Source organism: Polypterus senegalus, chromosome 12 (genome assembly GCF_016835505.1).
Source record: "Polypterus senegalus isolate Bchr_013 chromosome 12, ASM1683550v1, whole genome shotgun sequence".
NCBI classification, from domain to species: Eukaryota; Metazoa; Chordata; class Cladistia; order Polypteriformes; family Polypteridae; genus Polypterus; species Polypterus senegalus.
The window spans coordinates 31,802,470-31,825,657 of record NC_053165.1 but is presented as its reverse complement, the minus strand read 5'-3'; the positions used below and the strand labels follow the sequence as shown (position 1 = coordinate 31,825,657).

At 37.7% G+C, this 23,188-nt stretch overlaps 1 protein-coding gene across 1 annotated transcript; it reads left to right on the top strand.

The window, feature by feature from the left end:
* The first annotated feature begins 1,446 nt into the window (after positions 1-1,446).
* Positions 1,447-22,228, top strand: napab (N-ethylmaleimide-sensitive factor attachment protein, alpha b). Its single transcript, XM_039770869.1, has 11 exons — positions 1,447-1,658; positions 5,008-5,087; positions 11,159-11,275; positions 11,366-11,412; positions 11,497-11,574; positions 11,825-11,880; positions 12,563-12,647; positions 16,253-16,357; positions 16,451-16,519; positions 21,340-21,390; positions 21,476-22,228. Exons 1-11 carry the CDS (start codon positions 1,561-1,563, stop codon positions 21,575-21,577), a joined length of 888 nt encoding a protein of 295 aa, XP_039626803.1. The 5' UTR covers positions 1,447-1,560; the 3' UTR covers positions 21,578-22,228.
* Positions 22,229-23,188: the final 960 nt, after the last annotated feature.

Here is a 23,188-nt window from a genome sequence, read left to right as displayed (position 1 = left end):
CAGACCAACAGCTGATAAAGACAAACATTATAGAAAGAGAGTGAGAGGATAACAAGGGTGTAAATGAGTAAGAAAACCAAATGAGACAAAATGAAGGGTCAGTCCTCTGTGATATCCCCGTTTAATGTCTGAAATCGAAAGATTTCAAAATAATGGAAAAATAACAAAATTATGCAGGACCATCCTGGTCTCAGAAGTTATTGAAAGAGCACTCTGAAGCTAGAGCGCTGCTTTCTTTAGTCACGTGTTCTAGAATAAATGCTGACTTCTGGTCTTTGCTGTCTTTTTTATAGTTTTGTGTGGAAGGAGCAGGACCGCTGAGTCAAAAGGAAGAGGTGACGTCACTGTTTATCTGATTTGCTGAGAGAAAGGGGGAATGAAGTCAACAACTCTGTCACCCTTCTCTCTCTGACCATGCTGTTCTTACTCCATTAAGCCCAGAAGATGCTTCCTAGGCTCTTTTGTTGGACAATGGGAAGGAAAAATTAATTGGTTAGATTTTAAAAAGTGAGACAAGTGATAAGAGCAGTATTTTTAATATGAAAAATTGAAATTGGTTTGAAAAAATGGCAAGAAGACCTAACAAATGAGCAGAACGGTCTAATGGAGGCAGTGTGTAAGCGTACATATGTTACTGTCCAGCCTGCATAATCAAAAATATATTTAAAACTAGCAAACATCAATATACAACAAAATCTGTGCCAAGTTAAATCAAATATTGACAACACTAAAATAAAGCTAAATCAAGCAAAATGTATGAAAGCGACCATTTAATTGATAAAGAAAAAGAAAAAATAATAAGAAATCAGCAATTAAATAAGTAATAATGGGTATCAAAACTGTTTCAACCATCTAACAATTTGTTTAAAATCTTACATGCGAAGAAATGCATAATTCATTCTGAAAAACAGACAGGTCCTCAGTTAGCTGCTTCCTGAAATTGTACATACTATATACCATTCTATTGTTATCTGGAGCAGTGTGAAGAAAAGAACGGAGGCCTTGGTGGTTTTCTTGGTTGATTCTAAATTTTTGGCCATTTTTATTTTTTTATTTGCCATTTTCTGATACAGCTTTATCAGAAAAAACAATTTCATTATGAACTGAAAACGTCCACATTAAACATTTTGAATTTCCAGAACATATTTGGTTATACATTTTCGACTGGGACTAAGATCGAGGTTCAAGCCCCTTAAATTAACATTATATATGTATAGATAATCTGTAGATAGACAGACAGTTAGTTGGCGTCCTATATTTTTCACTCAGTTCTTATCATTTATTTACAGTGCATCGCCTGTGAAAAGGAAATGAAACAGTTACTTTAACGATATACCCAATGAACACTGGCGCGAAGAACGCGCCATCCTATTATAATAACGCAGTGACGTATACAAACCCTGCACACGTGACAAGGACACTCACGTGATGAGTGTGTGATTTCCGCTCTACTCACGTGTCGCGGGTGAAGCTGGCGAGGGTGATGTGTCAACTGCCTGACGGGGACTTTGTGAAACATTAAAACGCTCAGGACCACCGTTGAAACTCAGGATTGTTATAATGGACAACAGTGGGAAAGAGAAGGAGGCTTTGGCGTTGCTCGCCGAAGCCGAAAAGAAAGTCAAGTCTTCGCAGTCATTTTTTGGGACGTTGTTCGGGTAAGTAAGGTGAACGCAGTGGGTCTGCTGGGCATAGAGAGTCTTGTGATGAAGTGCGGAGAAGGCCGTTGGCCCTTGTCTCATACTAAGGTGATATGCGCCAGCTTGTGATGTCATTAATTGAAGATATTGTGTCTTTTTGTGTCTCTCACTTCCCTCTCAGTTCTATCCGTCTGTTGTCGAATTCTGTATTTATTAAATTGTTTCTACCGCATAATACAGCTATTTTTAAGCATCTTAACCAGGCGCAGGGTAAGTAATGTTTATAAGTCACAAATATTAATTTTTCTAACGATTTTGTTTTATGATTGAAAACCAATTTCCACTGCCGTCCAGTCCAGGGTTGGTTTCTGCCTTGGCACCCGGTGCTGCTGGTGTAAGCCGTCACCCTGTCTCTGGCTTCCATCAATTCTAAAACTAAAATTTAACATCCTGGTGACTTTTTAATTAAAAGGCTATTATTAAAAGGAGAGTGGATGATTATTGCCTCCAGTACAAACAGACCATTACAGGGGTGGAGAAAATAACAATACCATGTGGCACAATATTGTTTTTCAGAACGTAATAAGGAGCAGAAGCATCCTTTGCCTTCAGAACAGCATCTGCTGAATAGTTTGTTGGGTAAAAGTTCTCATTGTTAGTGTGTCAGAGAGAGAGAGAGGATGTGCAACATTGTCTATAATTGCACTCAGTTTTATTTTAAGTCTCTCCTTTGCTACAACCTCCAGGAGGTCTAGAGTGCATCCCATAATTGGGCCTGCCCTTTTGCTACATCCCACTCTGCGCTCCAGACCTTCTTCTAAAGGTTCAGTAGTGTAATCATCTGGTGATTGGGCAGGCCACAGAAGGTGTTGAAGTTCAGTCTTATATTCCTGAATCTACTCTTGAAACAGTTTAGCAGGCTGTTCGGGCAATCATGAGACCTAATGCCTTCCCCACAATGGTTGCCGATACCATCACAAATCTCCCACCAGACATAGTGGCTTGAAGATATACTTGGCTTTCTGCAAACACAAACCAGTTAACATTTAGGTAACAGGGTTGAAGATGACTCGTTTAACCACATTTCTTTGTTACTTGAATATATAGAGAACACTTTATTTGTCCTCAAAGAGAAATTGGTCTTTTCACATATAGAAGCTCAATAAATAATTTATAAGATTATGATAAACAGCAGACTCCTCACAAATACACACCAGACTAAAAAGAAACAAAAATACAGTGCCCTCTATAATGTTTGGGACCAAGACCCATTTTTCTTTGATTTATCTGTCTGCTTCATAGTTTAAAATTACCTATGTGATTAAAGTGCATGCTGCAGACTTTCATTTAAGGGTATACATTTTGGTCACACTTTGTAGAAATGACTACACTTTTTCTATAGGCCCCCCCACTCCAATGCACCGTAATATTTGGAACAATTAGCATCACAGGATTTGCCTTTTATAACGTCTAAATTGATACATTTGTAATTTTACACTGTAGCAGAGGGGTAAATCGAGGAAAAATTGTCCTTGCCCCAAACCTTGTGGAAAAAGGAACTTCTGACTTTGAATTTACAGTGAGGCATTTTCTTTAATGTTAGTCAGAGAGAGGATATGCAACATTGTTAATAATGGCACTCAGTTTTGTCTTCATTCTCTCTTCCACTGCTACCTCCAACAAGTTGAGAATGTGTCCCATAACTGGACCTTCCGTTTTAATTAGCTTGTTGATTTGGTCATCACAGATTTGCAAGATATTTTAAGGATGTTGCAACCCTTTCTGCCCTTTCTTATAGCCTGTCATTAATGTGGACCCTGAATTGCGACTGGATACAGAGACTCAGGGTCCAAGGTTTTGTGCTTCACGTATCAGGTCATGTGCATTTGGGTCTGCTGGGCATAAAGAGTCTTGCGATGAAGTGCAGAGAAGGCCGTTGGCCCTTGTCCTTACACTAAGGTGATATGCACCAGCTTGTGATGTCATTAATTCTCCCTTAGAAGGCTGGCGTCTTTCAACATCTGCGATAAGATGCTGCAGATGTTCTATCAGACAGTTGTGGCGAGCGCCCCCTTCTACACGGTGGTTTGCTGGGGAAGCAGCATAAAGAAGAGGGATGCCTCACGCCTGGACAAACTGGTGAGGAAGGCAGACTCTATTGTAGACACGGAGCTGGACAGTTTGACATCCATGGCAGAGCAACGGGCGCTGAGCAGGCTCCTGTCAATCATGGAGAATCCACTGAACAGAATCATCTCCAGACAGAGGAGCAGCTTCAGCGACAGACTGCTGTCACTGTCCTGCTCCACTGACAGACTGAGGAGATCGTTCCTCCCCTACACTATACGACTCTTCAATTCCACCCGGGGGGTTAAACGTTAATATTATACAAAATTATTGTCTGTCTGTTATACCTTCATTGTTATCACTCTTTAATATTGTTCTTTATCAGTATGCTGCTGCGAATTTCCCCTTGGGATCGATCTATCGATCTATCTATCTATCCTCTTTACAAACTGCATGCTTTCCATAAATTCAGCTTTGCAAAGCTCATTTCTTTTTGAGACTGACTAACAAACAGAGGTGCAGATAAGTAATTAGTGGGTAACAGTGATGAGGATAGAAGAACAGGGGATGAGAAAGTGAAGGAGGCAGAAGCAGAGGTGGATGGATAAAGTAAAAGAACATTTGAAGGAAAATAGTTTGACAGGAGAGGAGGTGCAAGACCAAACTGTTTGGAGAGGGTAGATCAGGCACATCAACTCCACATAAGAATGGGAAAAGATGAAGAAGAAGGTAACCGAGGTGCCAATTCATTTCCTATGATGTGTCCATCAGTTACTGTCAATGAGCTTTAACTTGTGAGCCCACTCTCTTGTTGCTGGTACAGTTTGTCGTTGTTTGGCATATGTTATGATTCTTCCTAGGATTTTTCCTCTTGACATATGCAATAATTGTAGAGTTTTTGTAATTGATGCACTGGTGAGTTTAGGTATTAACTATTTAGCCTCTAAAACTGTTAGTTGTTGAAGAGCCAATCATCAGACTACTTCTATAACTGATATATGCTGCTAATTAACATTCAAACTAGTATGATATAATTTTGCAACTGTGTTTGGAATTGTGATTTAGTTACGTCTACATTAAATTTCTTTCTCGTGTTGCATTTTAGTTATTTTCTTCACCTTTGTATTTTTTGTCTGACAAGGAGGTGCCTTCACTCTCGCTTTTATCTATCTCTCATTGCGATTCTTTACAGTCTTATATTGTGACTTAAATACCCATGAAGTCTTTGATTACCTTTCTGTTTCCTAAACCTCATTGTGACTGCCTGTATGTAGTAGTTATTCTCCTTTCCTCCCTGCAGGGGCTCTTCAAAGCTGGAGGAGGCCTGTGAGATGTATTCCAGGGCAGCCAACATGTTCAAGATGGCAAAGAACTGGAGTGGTGAGCTGAAATACCCTTAAAAGAGTAGGAAACACCCCACTGAGGCTTGGGGGTTTCTTAATGATTTTGCAAAGACAATGGAACACACAGCAGCAGCTTGAAAGGCAATGCCAGTGTTTTAGTGGCTCTGTGATAGTTCTCAAAGGTGGAGTACATGAATGAAACATGGTCAAATTGCACACATGGTATATAAGATCTTAAAAGTGTACAAATGGCAAAGGAGCTGGATGTTGTCACACAGTGAGAGGAAAATGTCGAGCTTCAGGTAGCATTGAAGATTTCCTTGTACATTTAAGTAGTTTCTACAATTGGTGATAAATGTAATTTAGCCATGGTAAAGTGTCAGGAGTTGTAGAGTTTTAGTTTAATCTATAACAATTTTTTGCCCTTTCCAAGGAAGAAAATTTGAAAATAAATTGTTTTTGTGCCACTATTCAACATGTTTCTGGTTGTCATGGATAAATAAACTGTTTAAATTCCCTTACTGCATAGCTTCTGATTAATGTACTGATTCAGCCCCCTCCACTGACTCCCTTTAAGCAAAATAAGTTTAGTTTGTAGTGCATAGTAATGAGGTATTTATATGCTTCAGACTGTTGTAAGATTTTGTCAATTAGAAGATCAATGATGCAGTAGTTGCAAGAAAGCACTGTTGAAAGTTTGTTCTTGATATTTGGAGCATGTTTCCTTAAGTATTGTTGCAGGAGCAAATATTCATTGCATTAACCACAGTCTTACAAATGATAAAACAGTAGAGAATGCAAACCATAAACCAAGACAAGATTACCTATGCTTTAGTTAAACTTAATATTCTTATCAGTCTGCAGCGGGTCTTCCTGTTTACACATTCTCTAACCTAACAGTCTTGTTTAACAAATTAAAAAGAAACTGAAAGTATGTTGAATTTAGCTAAATATTGGAGGCATAGCAGTCGTTTTGGTCAATGAGCCAGTAGTCTTCTTTGAAGACCAGTCTCTCCTCTCATTCATTAGTTGTTAATCCACAGTCCTGCATTTCTGTGTTTTCAAGCGGCAGTATGCGAAACTGCACCACTGAATTTACCCACTGCATGTTGAAGCACAAAATATTAGGCAAACATGATAACGTTTTTGCTTACAACAAGACCTTAAAAATGTTTTTGACACTTCTGCAGCTTCAGTAAAGTGGTTCTTTCATTTCTGCAATTTTGCATTCTAAAATTACTTCATTTTAGAGTGGTCAGAGGTGGATTAAGCAATTTTTTCATCTCTGTAAAATGTTGCATACTAAGTGCCTTTGATGTACCAATAACATTTCTTGGGAATATGAAGGTTTCACAGGTCTTATCAGAGTCACATTTATTCTCCAGTACTTCCATCCATTTTCCAACCCGCTGAATCCAAACACAGGGTCACGGGGGGGTCTGCTGGAGCCAATTCCAGTCAACACAGGGCACAAAGCAGGAACCAATCCTGGGCAGGGTGCCAACCCACCGCAGGACACACACAAACACACGCACACACTGGGGCCAATTTAGAATCGCTAATCCACCTAACTGGCATGTCTTTGGATTGTGGGAGGAAACCGGAGCGCCCAGAGGGAACCCACGCAGACACGGGAGAACATGCAAACTCCACGCAGGGAGGACCGGGAAGCAACCCCGGGTCTCCTAACTGCGAGGCAGCAGCGCTACCACTGCGCCACCGTGCCGCCCCTCTCCAGTACTTAATGTACAGGAATTTAATTTTACAGCTTTGGAGCTTCCAACTAAATTAAACAACATACATTATAAACCATCGCAGAATAGTGAATCTAAAGGACGTGCTAATAATGTGTTAATGAAGGCATGTGTATGCACACATACACACTCTTAAACACTCTTGAATTTTCATACAGTATAAGAAAGAACACATAAATATAAGTGAGGAGGACAGGCTAAATTACTGGTTTGTGAGGACTATGGCCCTGGAAAAGAAAGTGTTTAGGTGTCTATTAGTTTTAGTTTTAATTGACCTAAAGTGTTTAACACAGGGGATGTTTTGGGACATTTGATGACCTGGGTTCGATGAGCCAGTGGTGATTCTTTTCACATGGTTTATGAAACTAGGTGCATTCAGGTCTGCAACAAATGGAAGAGCACAGCCCATTATTATCTCAGCAGTCTTCACAACAGCTTTAATTTATTGCTGTAGTGGACAGTTGCTGAACTAAATCAACAATGAAGAGTATGATCACACTTTCTATCAAGGCGTATTTACCTAGATAGGGCTGGGAAATATTTAATTTTTTAAGTTGGAATTGCTGAGCCTTCTTAGTGATGGGGATGCTAGCTTGAGAGTGTTTGTGATTGTTATTCCCAACAATTTAAAGGTTTCCACCAAACTGACTATACAATCATTAGTTTCTATTTGGAGACTGCCATTTGTCAAAGTCAGTTACTGTTTCCACTGTCTTGGTAGTATTGAATACCAGGTTATTTGTAGTGCAGCACAACACAAGGCAAGTCTCTTTCATTATATATGCTGTTTTATTTTCATTAGTAATTAGTTCAATAATTCTGGTGTCATCAACAACAAGCTTAATGATTTTTACTGAAGGGTCTGTGGACCTACAGGCATGTACATATAAGGGATAGATTGGTGGTTGGGGAGGGATTTAGTACACAGGGTTGAGGGGCACCTGTCCTGATATAGAGACAGTCTGAGGTGTTGGGTCCCATCAGAGAATACGGTTTACTGTTTATCAGAAAGCTGTCAAATCCATTTACAGATGTAAGCATTCAGTTGCGTTTGTGGAAGTTTAGTTTTTAACAGTTCACACACAATAGTGTTAAGTGCTTGGCTGAAGTCCAGAAGATGCATTCTGGCGTAAGTTCCTTTACAGTCTGGATTCACCAGCACAAAGTTAAAGTCCTTGTTTATGGCCTCATTCACACATCTACTGTATTTTCCCTACATGGAAACTGATTTTTTTCAAGATGGAGAGCAGTTATAGGCTTAAAATGGGTAAAAACTTGTTTTTGAGATATTTTCATTAAAAGTAATTAGAAGTAAGTGCCAGTATGCCTTTAATAATTGAAGCAGCTTTTTTTTATCTTTTTTAGGGAACTGGAATGATAACTGAAGATTTAAAGCAATACAATATCAAGATAAATGTGTTGGACTTTAACCACATGTCACCATTTCAGTACCTAAAGTGTTACCAATGAGTTCAATACATTTTTAGCACACAGTAGTACTAAATGACAGAAAAGGTCTATGGCTATCAAATTTATCACATCAATTTATTATCATTTTAAAGACTGTATCAAATATTTTTCATAAAAATAATGCACTTTTAATTCCTTCCATGTCTGTTGTTTTTAACAGTCATGAAAGTTCTAACTTGAAAATGGAAATTATTACTTCTGTTTTTGTACATTTGCAGAGCTGTTTTTCTCATCTTGCATTTTTTTTTTCAAATTTCATGTATAGAGAATTTTTCTTCATAAAACAATACCATATTTTGAGTTTTCAGAAGAGGCAAATGCACTATGATACCCCAGAGCATATTTATTGCATTTTTGGAAAGATGTGTGTTCTGTGTCTTTGGTGAATTTTGTTTTGAAAACTGTATCTTGAGACCGAATGGATCAATTCTTATGAAGTTTCGTGAAAAACCATCTGTTTAACGTAAAGCTTTTAAAAATCTTGAATTTTAAAGCCAGTACTTCTGAAAATTTGTCATACACATTTAGGATGATCAGAATTTCAAGCTCAGTCCAATGCTCAAGCTTTGAGCATTTTAAGGTTTTGCAGTTTCAGCAGCTAAACTCGAATTAGAACAAACAATGGAATATATGCATGCCTTTACAAATTACCAGAATATCTTACCTGTTTGTGTTCCTACTTTGAGGTTTGAAGTTTGTGCCTTCTGTTTATTAGTGGGTGATGCTATCTGAAAGGCCATTTAAGCTGGGTACAGGAAGGTGCAGTTTTTTTTTTCTCTTTCTCCTCTAATTTTGAACATCTTAAATGAAACCTACAGAGGGAAAGGAATTAATATACAATTCATGTAGATACAAGTAATTGATTAAGCAGTTGTCCAAATTTAGTCTAATAATGTATGTCCACATTTTTTATGTTTTTAGTGACCAAAAATATAAATTAAGAAAACAGTAAAATAGATTTGCCTTTACAGGGGGCAAAAATGTGAAAATACGTTCAGTTTTATTGAAACTTTGATATATTTTGGCAAATTCACATTGTATACCATAAGGGTCGAGTGCAGGTCACTTAAGATTTTTTGACCACTGCTCTTCATGTCAGCAGTGATTAAAGGCTGCAAAAACAGAAACTACAAGGAATTTTAACACGTGGGCCTTCTCGTTACTCTTTGGGTAAAACCCAGATTATTGGTACCTTCGCTTGGAGGTAATGTAGCTGTCTTGTATATATAAAATACCACCTGTATGTGACATCAAGACATGGAGAAATTCATTAGTTTACTTTAATTGAAATCATTGTACACTAAAGTTGTAACAGTATTTACTTACTGTAAAGTTCCGTTTGATCTTGTTTGATATTTTAAGGGTAGAATTAGGAATTACATTGAAAATGCACAATGTAGTTACTGCACCAAAGACGCCAAGTTACAGCTGTAAAATGTTACTTCTGGAGCTCAATACCCTTAATACTTCTTTAGGAAAAAACACCATAATATACAGTGAAACTACAACCGTATGTTTGCAGTTAATAACTGGGTTTAATTTATTTTTGGTCAGTTATAGTGAGTATTCAGAGTAACTGTCAGTAATCTGGTGAGAATGGTCAGTGTTTTTATTCAGGAACGAAGGAACATTGTCAGTGAAAGAAACTATCTTTGTAATAATAGAAGCAGTATTAGAAGTTATTCAAGTCAAATTTATTATTGTGTACATAGTTTAATGATATTCTTACTTTCATGTCTCCTCACAACAGTCAAGAAACATAAAATACCAAAAATAAAGTATGCATAATATGATCTATAGGCATACACACAGTTATGTTAATGTTATGTTGCAACATATGTTCTTTTGATTGACAGTTCGGCAACCTTATGACTTGTGGATAGAAATTGTCCCTGAACTTGTAGATGTGAGAATGTGCCCCCTAATTTACAGGTGCCAGTGTGAATGGTCTTAAACTATTTCCCAGAAGGGAGAAGTGACATAAGTGGCTATGCAGGATGGGTGATGTCTTTTAATTATCCTGTTTGTCTTTCTAAGGCAGCAAGTGCCATATGTCCAGAGTGAAAGGCAGCTGGCTGCCTATAATAATAGTTTGTGCAACTTTCACAGCAGCTCCACCACCAACCCCAAAAACAAAGTGCTTTATGATCTTGAGCTGAGCAGGTGCCATACCAGAATGCGAGGCAGCCGGTGAAGATGGATTCCACTGTGCACCTGTAGAAGTTAATGTGAACAGAAGGAGAAATGCAAGCTGTCCTCAGGTTTTGGTGAACCTTTTTGAGAGGAGTTGAAATGTATTGTGCCCACTTCAGTCCATCAATAATAATCACTCCAAATAATTTAAAGTCGCTCACTCTTTCAGCAACATATCCCTGCTTATATAGGGGGAAGTTTAGTCTTTGTTTTGCTTTCTGAAATCTATGAATAGCTGTTTGGTTTTGGTGATATAAAAAGTGAGATTATTGTCCTGGCACCACTAAGTCAGTAGGTAGACCTGTTCTCTTTAGGCCATGTCCTCACTGTTAGTGACAAGGCCTATAATGGTGGTGTTATCAGGAGATGTAATAATGGATTTGGAGCTTTGTCTGGCCACACAGAGGAGAACAAGAAAAGTCGATGTGGAGAGTATGATGCTGCCAATCTGCAGCTGTTGGTCAGGAAGCCTACAATCCAGTTTGCAGATGGTGACACAAAGTCCTTAACTGAGAGTTTGGTGATCACCTTTGATAACCGTGAAATGCAGTAATCTGTAAACGGGACAGTTTTTTCAGATTAGTACAATATACAGTAATACTGGCTCAGTAGTGTGAGTATATATACTGTGATAGGCTGAGAATAGAGAGGTGCATTTTTCCTAATAGTTCATCTCCACACTTGTCTTCAGCTGCAGGAAATGCATTCACACAGGCTGCACGTCTACATCTGCAACTACAAAGCAAGCATGATGCTGCCACCAACTTCATTGATGCAGGAAATGCCTTCAAGAAGGCAGACCCACAAGGTAAATGAGAAACACTAATGGGGGAATGGTATTGCGAGCAAAAGGGCTGAATGCTTCAACTGATTAACATGAAATACCTTTAACCCACAGAGGCTATTAACTGTTTGAACCGAGCTATTGAGATCTACACAGACATGGTAAGAAGCTAAAATCATGGCCAGCTGAGTCAATTCATTTGTGTGTTTATTAATTAGTATATCCTTTCTTTAATTGGTTTGCAGGGGCGTTTTACAATTGCAGCAAAACACCATATATCAATTGCTGAAATATATGAGACTGAGTTAGTGGATATTGACAAGGTATGCAGAAATGGATCTCTGGTCAGCAATATAATATACCTTAAAATTGTAGTTTTTGTCCCCCCCTCCAAGTTTTTCCCCTTTTTCTACTGAAAAAATAATTTTAATGTTTTGTTTTTATGTATTCCCTATTTTCTTTTTTTTTTTTTACATATTTCCCTTTCTAATCATTTTAAGAGCTCCGTCTTAAAAAAAACAAACTGTTAGGATAGTATATTAACCATTCTTTGGCATTTTGCTGCTGTTGCAGGCAATTGCACACTATGAGCAAGCTGCTGATTACTACAAGGGAGAGGAATCGAACAGGTAGGATTTTGTTTGTATTTGAGACGTTTGAGTGGCTGCTACTGATTAGTTTAATACCTCCCTCGTCTCGCAGCAGAATTGAATGATCCAATTTACAAGTTTTAAAAAAATCAGATTTTTTCCAAATGGATTAAAAATTCCAGATTTAACAAACTATTTATTTTCTGGTTAATTAAATTAAACTGGAAAAAGAAATAGACTGATTTGAAAGAGGTAATGTAAAACAGTTTTTGCACCATCTTAATTTGTTTCTGCGCTTTTTCAAAGTAAGAATTCTGTTTTCAGTGTAAACCTAAGACATTTTGAGTGATCAAATAATGCAAAAAAAAAAAAAATAAATAAATATATTTATGGGAGTGGAGTGTTTGCTGATTTGTGCAGATACAACTTTCATCTCCTATCTTTTTTTTTTTTTTTTCTCTCTGGTGCCACACTACCTACAGCTCATTTTAGGGTAAATGCGCCTATTCCTTTTCTAATACACAAATATCATATTGATATACATTATGAGTTTTGCCTTTAATTAGGCTGTAATGCATTTACTCTTGAACTGATCTGCAGTAATTGGTAAAGGATAACCGAAGCTTAGTCCCCTGGACCACTTGTCATGCACTAGAAATAGAATTCATTAACACGGTTGGTCCTGTTTCACTGGTAACCTCTGGTATTTTGTACTTTATAGCTCTGCCAACAAGTGTCTGTTGAAAGTTGCCACTTATGCCGCCCAGCTGGAGCAGTATCAGAAAGCTATTGAGATTTTTGAGCAGGTGAGGCAGGATTTTATGCATCACGTTGCGTCCAGCATTTTTTCTCTCATTTAATATTTTGCATCTCAGTTTCTCTCTGAGTAAAATCTTTCTTTCCCTACTTGCAAATTAGACCTGGATGGGGAAACAACCATATACTAAATCAAATACTATCTGAAATCTATCAAGCTTTGCATTTTGACTTTAGAAAAATGTTGCATAGGACCTCTGACTGTGTGTTCCTGTCAGTCCATGTTTGTAATTTCTGTACTGTTTTTGTTCAATTTATCTATGAAACACTAACATGTCTGTGCTAGGACTGTTCTAATAATTTCTGAATTTGAAATACAGTTGAATGATCATTATGTTTGAAGGTGAACTGAACAAATTTAAAATTGGTATTGCGTTGTTCTGAGTATTAGATTTTCATGGCAAAATTTACTGATTCTTACTTACGTAAAAACAGTTTATAGTATTCATTTATTTGGTTTGATAGAGCTGCAAATTTCATTGATAACAACATTAGCTATGTCCAGAAGTTCCTTTTTTTCTTCAGCAAATGCAGGACGATTCATGAAGTCTCGTTTTTAATCTTGATTAAACGGACATATTACACTACCAATGACTGTCCATTGTCAGAGCTGATTAATCCAATTCAGATTCACACATGAAAGAACTGTATTTCTTTTGTATAAATACTAGGGGGCTTTGCCCCCTGCTCACTTTGCTCGCCAACCCCTATGTTTGGTTAATCAGATATACAATTTTCATTTTTTTTTTCTTTGGAATTGTTTCAATTTCATTATTTGCACTTTTAAAGCATGATTAAAAACAATATTTTTGGAGACACATTGTGACAATGCAACATATAACTGCCCGTGAGTGAATATTGTTTCTGTTTCTCTAATAAATAATCCGACTTTTTCTAATGTTTGTCCCTGTGATTTATTGATTGTCATAGCAAAAGCTATTCTCACAGTAAACTGTATAAACATTTTAAAACGAGTGGCATATCATGATCTCCTTTGGTGTGTAATGTTAATTCACGGAATATATACATTACCTTTCTTTTTGCCTGTTAAAATTTGCATCGCTTCTCTGTGGTCATAAATATACACCTGACCGAATTGTATATTCTTTGAAATTCAACTTGTCGTTGCTTTAACTGTTCCAGGACCACCATTCTCATAGCGTATAGTCTGTTATTGTGTAAATCCACGTTTTGTGCATTGAATGATGCAAATGCAAAAAGACTTTGTTGTTTACTCTGACCTCGATTTGTCCTGCTCATTTTTCAATTACACCTGGTTCTGATGATTAATCATCGTTTGTTTTGCGGTAATGCGATCTTTTCTTTGATACTGTAGCGACGGACATGATAAAGTGTCACAAAGGTTTTACTTGAACATTCATCGCTGACTTCGTAACCCCAAACGCAACTTTCTAGCACCTTCTCCAACCCCTCATCCCCCGCGTCTCGCCCCCTCCCCCCACTGCATCAATCAATCAATCAATCAATCAGTCTTCCGTGCTGTACTCCGCCCTCCCTCAATCGGACCGAACAGTCACTTAAAACCAAAAAGGCCGCAACCTGACTGGGACGCTGCAATACTTTCAAATTTTACTCGTTTCATAATCTCTTATGTGCCTTTTTTTTCTCTCCAACACCTTTGGGTCTTTGTTCTCCGTATTGTCCTTATACGCTTTATATGTGTTGAGAGCATAGGATCTGTGTGAACTACGTGGTTTTACATGACTAACTGTTTTTTGATGGATGTGCCCCTATATGATATCTTTTGTAAGTAGGGTGTGTCTTGCAAGAATCTCATGTTCCATGTCCCCGCGAGATGGCCCTGCCACAGTCTCTTGGCACCAAGTCTCATGTTTACGGTGCCCGCAAGACGCTCTGTGGCAAGTCTGTTTTGTCTCGAGGGTCTTTTAAATGTCTTACGTGATCTTCTTGGAAGTTCTCGTATCGTTGCCTTGCTTTTGCATTCCAGGATTTCTTTTTATAATAGAGAGAAAGGCACTCTGAAATACATGCCGATTGATTAGATGAAAAGTACAAAGTATATTACAAGAAGTTGGTTTATTGTAGGTATTGTCCACACACCTGTATTCTGTCAAAAGTACTTTGCAAATAATTCTCTATGTTTGCATGCATGTTTTAAACAGGTACACTAAAATTATAAGGATTAAAGCTTTGTCAATGATGTGATGTTCCCTACAAAAAGTATAAATCTAGGCTGTGTAGCAATGAAAAAGGTAAAAATAAATAAATAATACCATATTTCTTAAAAAAAGCGAATGAGAGTTTTTAAACAAGTTAATTAACATGGTATTGTAATTGTTGATGTGAGCCAGGAAGTATTCAGAGTACATGCAAATTTATTAGAAAACAGCACATTCATGATACCATCACTGGTCTTGTGTAGCTCCCAACCTTTTCACATATACATACAAATTCAGATATTTCTAAAAGGAAACAATACTTATTTTAAATATGAAAGTATTAGAAATGACATCTTTTGGTCATTAGAAGTGTACAGGTTGAACATTCTGTCATTAAAAGATGAAACTTAATCAGTGTTCCCAAATGCTGAAGTTTGCCCAGTGCTTTGCAGAATTTCCTGAGCTTGTGCACAAGAATATTCTTTACACAAAAAATTACTTTCTGAAAAAGAAGCAGTTTCAAAACAATGTTTATATAGGAAGATTTCAAGTGCAAAACTTTTTTTGTGATGAGTAGAATATTTACCATATATACTCACGTATAAGTCTGGTCTTGAAACTCGAAAAATCGATCATAAAATCAGACCCCGACTTATATGCCCGTTCAAAAATGCGACACTTTATTATTATTTATTTATTTATTTTTTTTTACATCTTCTTGCCTTCACCAATCTCACATCAGTTTCTCAGACGCATCGAATTTTGTTGCAGCAGCGCAGTTACCAATTTTTTTCGCTACTTCAACAACATTTAATTTAAAACCAGTTTCATATTTTCTTCTGATCAAATGCTCCATCGTAGATAAGGGATGCTCTTACGATAAAGGTGTATGAGGGTATGAGATACAAAAAACACAAATCAGTGCAAACATTGCTTCGGAATAGTTCGGGTATTACCATGTGGTCACATAGGCACAATAGGGAGAGAGAGAGAGGTTAGGAACATGTGCTGATACAGAGCATTGCCGCACCCAAATAGAAGAAAAGGCAGTGTGCTCTGTGGTTATTCTCTCAGGTGGGCGCTAGCATATCATAATCTCTTGGACCAATAGCATGAGTTTTCCGCATTTTACTTATACGACCGACATTATAAAATACCACATATTGTATGGTAAAATCAAGTCCCGACTTATCCGAGGGAGAACTTATCCATGAGTACTGTATATATGGTAATTGAATTCTATTAACAGTTTAGTTTTATTTTTTGAAATATATTGTGCTAGGTGTGCCTATGGGATGAAATAGCAAAATGTAATAACCTTGCTACAGCTGGTGGGTCCAGTTCTTTCTCTATGAATGGATACTTAAAACTCATTTTTGCATTGAGTTCAGCTGCTACTTCAATAATAAGCTGACTTCTGTTGACTGAATTCTGTTATGCTCTTTACTTCCTAGGTTGCAACCCATGCAATGGACAGTACACTACTGAAATATAGTGCCAAGGAGTACTTCTTTAAAGCGGCATTATGTCATTTCTGTGTGGACATGCTGAATGCCCAGGTTAGATGCACTAGATGGATGGGATATTTCCCTAGTTAATTTGGTGACACTGGAAAATCACATGATATTAAACTGTGATTTCTTGTCACTTAGCTTGCCATCCAGAGATATGAAGAAATGTTTCCAGCCTTCTCAGATTCCCGAGAGTGCAAACTTGTCAAGGTAAGGGAGCATTGCCATCTGCCCTTTAGTATATTATACTGGAGTGAGGGCACTGTAATTGTTTGTCTTTGTCTCTGGGGAATAATTTGTGCAGTTAACTCAAAACTCGGTATAGGATGCTCAGTGATGCTCATTATTAAAACCATTATTTAAAAAGTGCACAGTTATGTAGTATTCATATGTTTCCCCCCTACCCCCAGTGCACTCTGGTTTCCTCCAACATTTTAAAGACGTGAGCGTTAGTTTGTGATTTAATGTTGCTGAGAGGATTTGTGTATCAAGCAATGAACTTTTTACAAATCCAGTGTTAGTTCTTGATTGTATGTCCCTTTATGTATCCTTGATGGCTGCCAGTGTAAACTACAGTTGACAAAGATGTTGTAATGGAAAAAGCCAGAAAATGGATGTACAGACTTACCTGTAATTAACTGTATGAGAGGCATTTTTTTGGTATTGCAGTAGTGTTGCAAAGAATATGATGTTTCAGAGAAATTTCAGACATTCAAGACAATTATTTTTATTCTTGGATGTCTACAGATCCAAGTGTCAGAAATTTTTAGCCTCTTTATGCAAGTGTAGAATTACTATTTTTTTAATTATTTATATACAGTGGTACCTCGGTATACGTCCTCAATCCATTCCAGATCCTTGGACTTATACCAAACAGGACGTATACCAAACTTATTTTTCCCGTAAGAAATAATGGGAAAATGATTAATCTGTTCCCATGAAAAAAAATCCTATTGTTATTGGCATATTATACATTGATGGGGTTGTATAAAATAATTTAAACACTGCTTAAGACTAAAATACATAAATACAAAAGCAACTAGATGAAGTAAATGAAAATTTTAACCTCACTTTACTTTTTAATAACGTCTTTGTTTTTCACAATCGTAGATACTGTAAATCTCAGAAAACGGTATGCAACAGCCATGTCCCGGATACGCATGCCACATTCATACTTTTCAACAATCAATTCAAATTTACATGAAAAAATACAAAATCACATTGTGACGATGCAGGTTTGCTGTATGCTCCCATCTGCTGTCAGGGAGCAGTTGAACTCTACACTGTCGGTAATGTTACCAATGAGCTTAGCAGTGAGGCGCAACAAAGCATGGGGAGGGTGAAAAAGTGCAAAGTGCTTTTATTAAAACAATCAACAAAACAAGGTGTTCAAATTAAAGTGCAGTGTCCAAAGTTCCAATAAATAATCCATAAAATCAGAAGTGAAACGTGGAGGTTAAAAACAATAGAAAAAAGTCTTCTTAAAAACAACAAGGTTAAAATACAGCAGGATGCATTCTTAAAAAAAACAAGAAGCCTGGTGCCCTTTTACCTGGCGGCCTCCCTGCTTCACAACAGGGGAGTCGCCCTACTTGTAGCTAACCTTCACTCTGCCTACTTCAGCTGTTCAGTTCACCTCTCTGATCCCTGGCTCCGGTAGACTCCTCCTGGCAGCGACTTGGGATCCACAGCGTCCAGGGCGCCTACGCTGGCGAATACACTTGCCCAAGTCCTTACGCGGAGAGTCAACCTCCTTTCGGTCAATCCCGCTCCATGATCACTCAGCGGGAGTGACCACTACTACTATTCTCTGGGTGTTGGCCTGTTCAGCTGCAACGCTCTCCTGCAATTTCTCTCTCCCCCCGACCCCTCTCTCTCTCTTGCAACCTCTTTCTTTTTCTTCCCCTTCTAGCCGACTCGCGCTTCTGTTTATCAAGATAAGCAGCCCCAGGAACAATCACAAATGCGGATGGTCTCTCACCTGTGCACTTAGGTGAGAAATGCCCACATCGCGAATCGCCCTGAGAACCGCTTCAGCCACACAACCACCAAGCCGCGAGCGCGGTGATTATTAATTTTAAAACTGGCCTTTGACAGGAGCTGTGGACCCACTATACCACACACGGGAAAATTCACAGTTATAGTTGTTCACTGAAAGCTAGCAACTGGCGCACTGACGCTCGTGGGCAGTCGTGACTTTGTCTCGAGAGAGATAAACAAGGGTAGCATGCGAGTCATATTCTAAACAAAGGTCGTATACCAATCAAAATTTTTCACGTCCAAACAGGACATATACCAAGTTGGACTTATTCCAAAGCAGACGTATACCGAGGTACCACTGTATATCAAAAATGATAATTTTTTTCAGCAAAAATACAGCCATTTTTTGTGTTAAATGTAGGGTTGTGCTGCATACCAAAACCCAATTTTTTTAAATGGTAATTTAGCATTTCTGTGTTTTCAGTTTCAGGAACTAAGCACTATTTTTCCACTCATTCCTTCCACCCCCGTTCTTCATGGCATATTAGGATATATGGGTGAAAGCCTCCAAGCTGGTATCGATACGAAAGTCAAAATTTTAGTACAGATCCTGCACTAGTTAACACTAGAATTACCAAAGCCTACAAAAAAACTTGCAAATCCAGCCCACCTTAAATCCCTTTGCACCTCTCTGTCAGCGTCTTTTGTCTTTGAAATGTGCCGATCAAGACAAGCAGCTTACTATGCCATCCTCCCACTGCCGCAGAACGTGCACAAAGTTTTCCCATTTCCAGCCTTGATTATCTGGGAGTTTCAGAATCGAAATAATACATTTTTTTTTTTTTTGGAACACATGCATTTCATTTGTGTTCCGTTTCTATAATAATCTGTGTAAACACATCGTTAAAACTGAATTTTTTTCATATTTTGGTAATAAATGACAAAATGTAGACATAAACTATGTAATGTGTAAAGCCTGAAATCTAAAGATCAAATAAACACTTTCACAAAAGTTTCAAGGATAATGCAACAGCTTCTGTGGCACAGCGGTAAGAATTGTTGACTTATAATCAAGAGTCCCCCATTTCAATCCTGACTGCCTTGTATAGTTACCATTTTCAATAGTGAGCTGCTCTTATTGTTAATATTATACAATAAAAACATGCATTTGATTTGCGTCTGTAACAGCCGGTGTAAATTTAGAGTACTTGTAAAAGGTAGCTTTTTTTTTCTCTCACTTTTATTCTCTCGGTCACAATCACGATACATGCTACAGTGTCAGATCAGGTGTGAATTTATGCTGGTGCTGTTATTTAGGGTCAGATCAGGAGAGGAGGGAGAACGTGAAAGTGACTGAGAGAATAAAAGCAAACTTTTACAAGTATCATAAATTTACAGCTGATATGTTTGTTTTCAAATAATATTGTATTAGTGCTATGATGTTTTCTGATTGGTACTGTTCAGGTCATAAAATTATTTGTTCAAAATTTCACATATGTTTGTCTTTTTCTTTTTTTTTCCTCTGGTGCTGTGTTGATATCCTGCACCAAAAGGCGTGAGGTTATGGCTGGTTGCTTGTGCTATAACATTCCTGACCTGATGGCGATCAAAGTGCATGTACTGTGCAAGGCATGTACGCCGGGTCCCCTGAGAAAAGAAGAGTGTTCATGGCTCTCCTTGCAGAGGAACTTTCTTTCCTCTGCATGTCCTGGAGTACAAAAGAAATGCCACCATGCACCAAAATGTGGAGACTGGGCAAGATCGGGGGGGAAAATAAAACATGCGGTCACTGATTACAATCACAAGATGCTATGCGAATGAATATGAATAATGTACATCAGTGCCACAATGTTTTCCGAAATGTACTATATAGGTCTTAAAATTAATAATTCCAAATATCATATATACCTATGTCTCTGTGTTTTGCTGGTGTGGTTTTTACATCATGGACCATAAGGTGCATGCTAGTTCAGCGTAAACAGGAACACGCAATAAAACTGAATAAAAAAAAAAATCAAGTGATCATGAGATCTGAATAAGGCAGATTCACCAGCATTTGTGTGTCAGCTTTTATCCCTCCAGATTAGAGAATATCCACTTCGATTGTCTCAAAACACCACTCACATCTACAGTTATTCCCAGTTTCAAATAAAAACTAACAGCGTCATATCCCTTGGCGAGAAAGGGGTAGTATGTATCGTGATTGTGACTGAGAGAATAAAAGTGAAAACAATACGCTAACTTTTACAAGTACTTTAAATTTATACCAGCTGTTACACACACACACAAATCAAATGTATGTTTTTATTGTATAATAACAAATAAGAGCAGCTCACTACTGAAAACGGTAAATATACGTAGCCAGGATCGAACTGGGAAACACTTGATTACAAGTTAGCAATTCTTACCACTGTGCCATGGAAGCTGTTGCATCATCCTTGAACCTTTTCTGAAAGTCTTTATTTGATTTTTAGATTTCAGGCTTTACACATAACAGTTTATGTCTACATTTTGTCATTTATTACTAAAATGTGAAAAACATTTCTGTTTTAATGATGTGTTTACACAGATTATCGTAGAAACGGAACACACGTGAAATGCATATGTTCCAAATAACAATCTATTATTTCCATTCTAAAACTCCAGCACTTCACTCCTAGATAATCAAGGCTGGAAGTGGGAGAACTTTGTGCCTGTTCTGCATCGGTGGGGGGATGGAATAGTAGGCTGCTTGCTGCTTTTCTTGATCGGCACATTTACAAGACAAAAGACGCTAATGGAGAGGTGCGAAGGGATTTAAAGTGGGCCGTATTTTTTACGGGTTTTTTTGTAGGCTTTGGTAATTCTAGTGTTAAATGTGACATGGACCATATTAATGTTTTATTAGAAGTCCAGGTTTATTGCAAGTGTTAAAGTTTCATAAGATAGAGGTGTGATTATTAGGGGTTACATATACAAACATTATTTGTTTTTATTTTCAAACTCTATGGCCTCAAAGACTCCAAAAATGTTAGAAGTTATTAAATTTTTCATTTTTGTATCTGGTTTAGAAATTACTTGACGCACATGAGGAGCAGAATATAGATGCCTACACTGATGCAGTAAGTATATTTCCCTCTCCTCCCCACCCTAATTTTAAATGCTCTTCAGAAAATTCCATTGATTGATCTTTTACTGTGCATACAGGTCAAGGAGTATGACACAATATCCCGGCTGGACCAGTGGCTCACAACTATGTTGTTACGCATCAAGAAGACTGTACAGGGTGAAACAGAAAATCTTTGCTAAGCTTCTTGGCTGTTGGTCACCCTGCCTCCTAGTCATCCCCCTTTTTACTCCCTGACTCAGTCAGGGCACATAACTCGGCAATAATCCCAAAGCCTGGTGGACTGATGGCAAGTAAGCATTACTGAACCAGGCTTTTTAGAATCCATGATGAATGACTCTGGGCTGAAGTGTTCTGCAATGCACACAAGCGTGAAAGCATGTGTTAGTTACTCAAAACTATAAGCAATTTTTGGCCCTAGAATATGGGTAAAAAGGCACTAAAGATAGAAAGCTATGGTGGGACGACAAATGGCCTGAAGGTGACATATTAACATCCTGGGAAAGCTGCCCTTTCTTGCAGTTTTTTATGTTAAGGTGGTCTTCAGAAGAAGCTCTTCTATACTGACTGTGATGGCCATTGCCTTTTAAAGTGCCACTAGGGATGTTTGTGGGGTGCTCCATGACTCCTTTATCTTCAGAGTATCCTACAGTTTTATTTCATTTATTGGATTGCCAGCAGTCAAGCGTTATCCTTTCAGTTTATGCGTGGAGTTAATTTTTTTTTTTAATTTTCAGTTTATTCTGCTTTCTGAGTATTTGTCTTTATTTGTGCAACATATGGACTTTTTCCATCTCCTCTCAAAAATAATAAAGGTGATATTAAGATGAAAATTTTGTCTTGTGAAATTTCAGAAATACCCTGAAGTCATTATAGTTTTAATCCATACTAGTGGTTCCAAAAGTATCTTTAGATTATAATTCACTTATTTACACTGTGTCCTTAGTGGTTTAGCATGTGCAGTCTGAAACTTTAGAATCTACCCTTAATGTTTACCCTTCCATAAGGGTAGTGTTGCAAAGGTATGTCTATGTATGCCTGTTTTCTTGTGATATGGTGGTAAAAGCACTTGCAGGATTTCTGACCTCATCATGAGATGTGGTACGTAAAAATCACATGAGAGCCTAAAGAAGTACTTGTTCTGTAAAGGCTAATGAGGGGTACAGCACAAGGTAGCAAATTAATAGACACAAATATTGTGAACAACCCAAGATAAAATTTTTTTATTTTCTCTGTGTGGATTATTTTGTTGTGCTTATTAGTGCTGAGGGGGCAGCATGTTGGCATAGTGAGTAGTGCTGCCATCTCATGGATCCAGTTTTAGGTTTAGGTTAATTAGCAATGTAGAAATTGTCCCCTTGTATGAGTATGGATTTTTACACCAGTGTGTCTGACTTGGACTGGTGCCCCATCCAGGGTTGTTTCCTGCTGGGATGCTCTTAGACCATTAGCAACCCTAATATGGATTAAACAGATTTTGAAAATGTGATGGGTTTGATGGTGAGTAACATGCCTCCTTACAAGACCTTTCATTTCTGAACTGTCACTGTAGCTTCACTAGACTTACTTGCCGAAATGAAGAAAATGCAATTCTCCACATATATATGTTTGGCCAAGTCAAAAAAAAAGTTTCCTTCTTTTTAGTAATTATGGTGAGTATTTGTTGACGATTGAAAATAAGGTTCTGTTTTTCTATATTTAAATCCTAGGTATAATAATATATAGAGAAGTAAAACAAAGCCAAATAATGATAAAAATGCAAACACTGTACACCGTGGTCTCTGGGTTCTTTG

Coding starts and splice junctions, on each gene's coding strand:
- napab (XM_039770869.1), top strand. CDS start 1,561: ATGGACAACAGTGGGAAAGAGAAGGAGGCTTTGGCGTTGCTCGCCGAA. Junction 1,659..5,007: donor TTTTTTGGGACGTTGTTCGG/GTAAGTAAGGTG, acceptor TCCTCCCTGCAG/GGGCTCTTCAAAGCTGGAGG. Junction 11,575..11,824: donor AGTTAGTGGATATTGACAAG/GTATGCAGAAAT, acceptor CTGCTGTTGCAG/GCAATTGCACACTATGAGCA.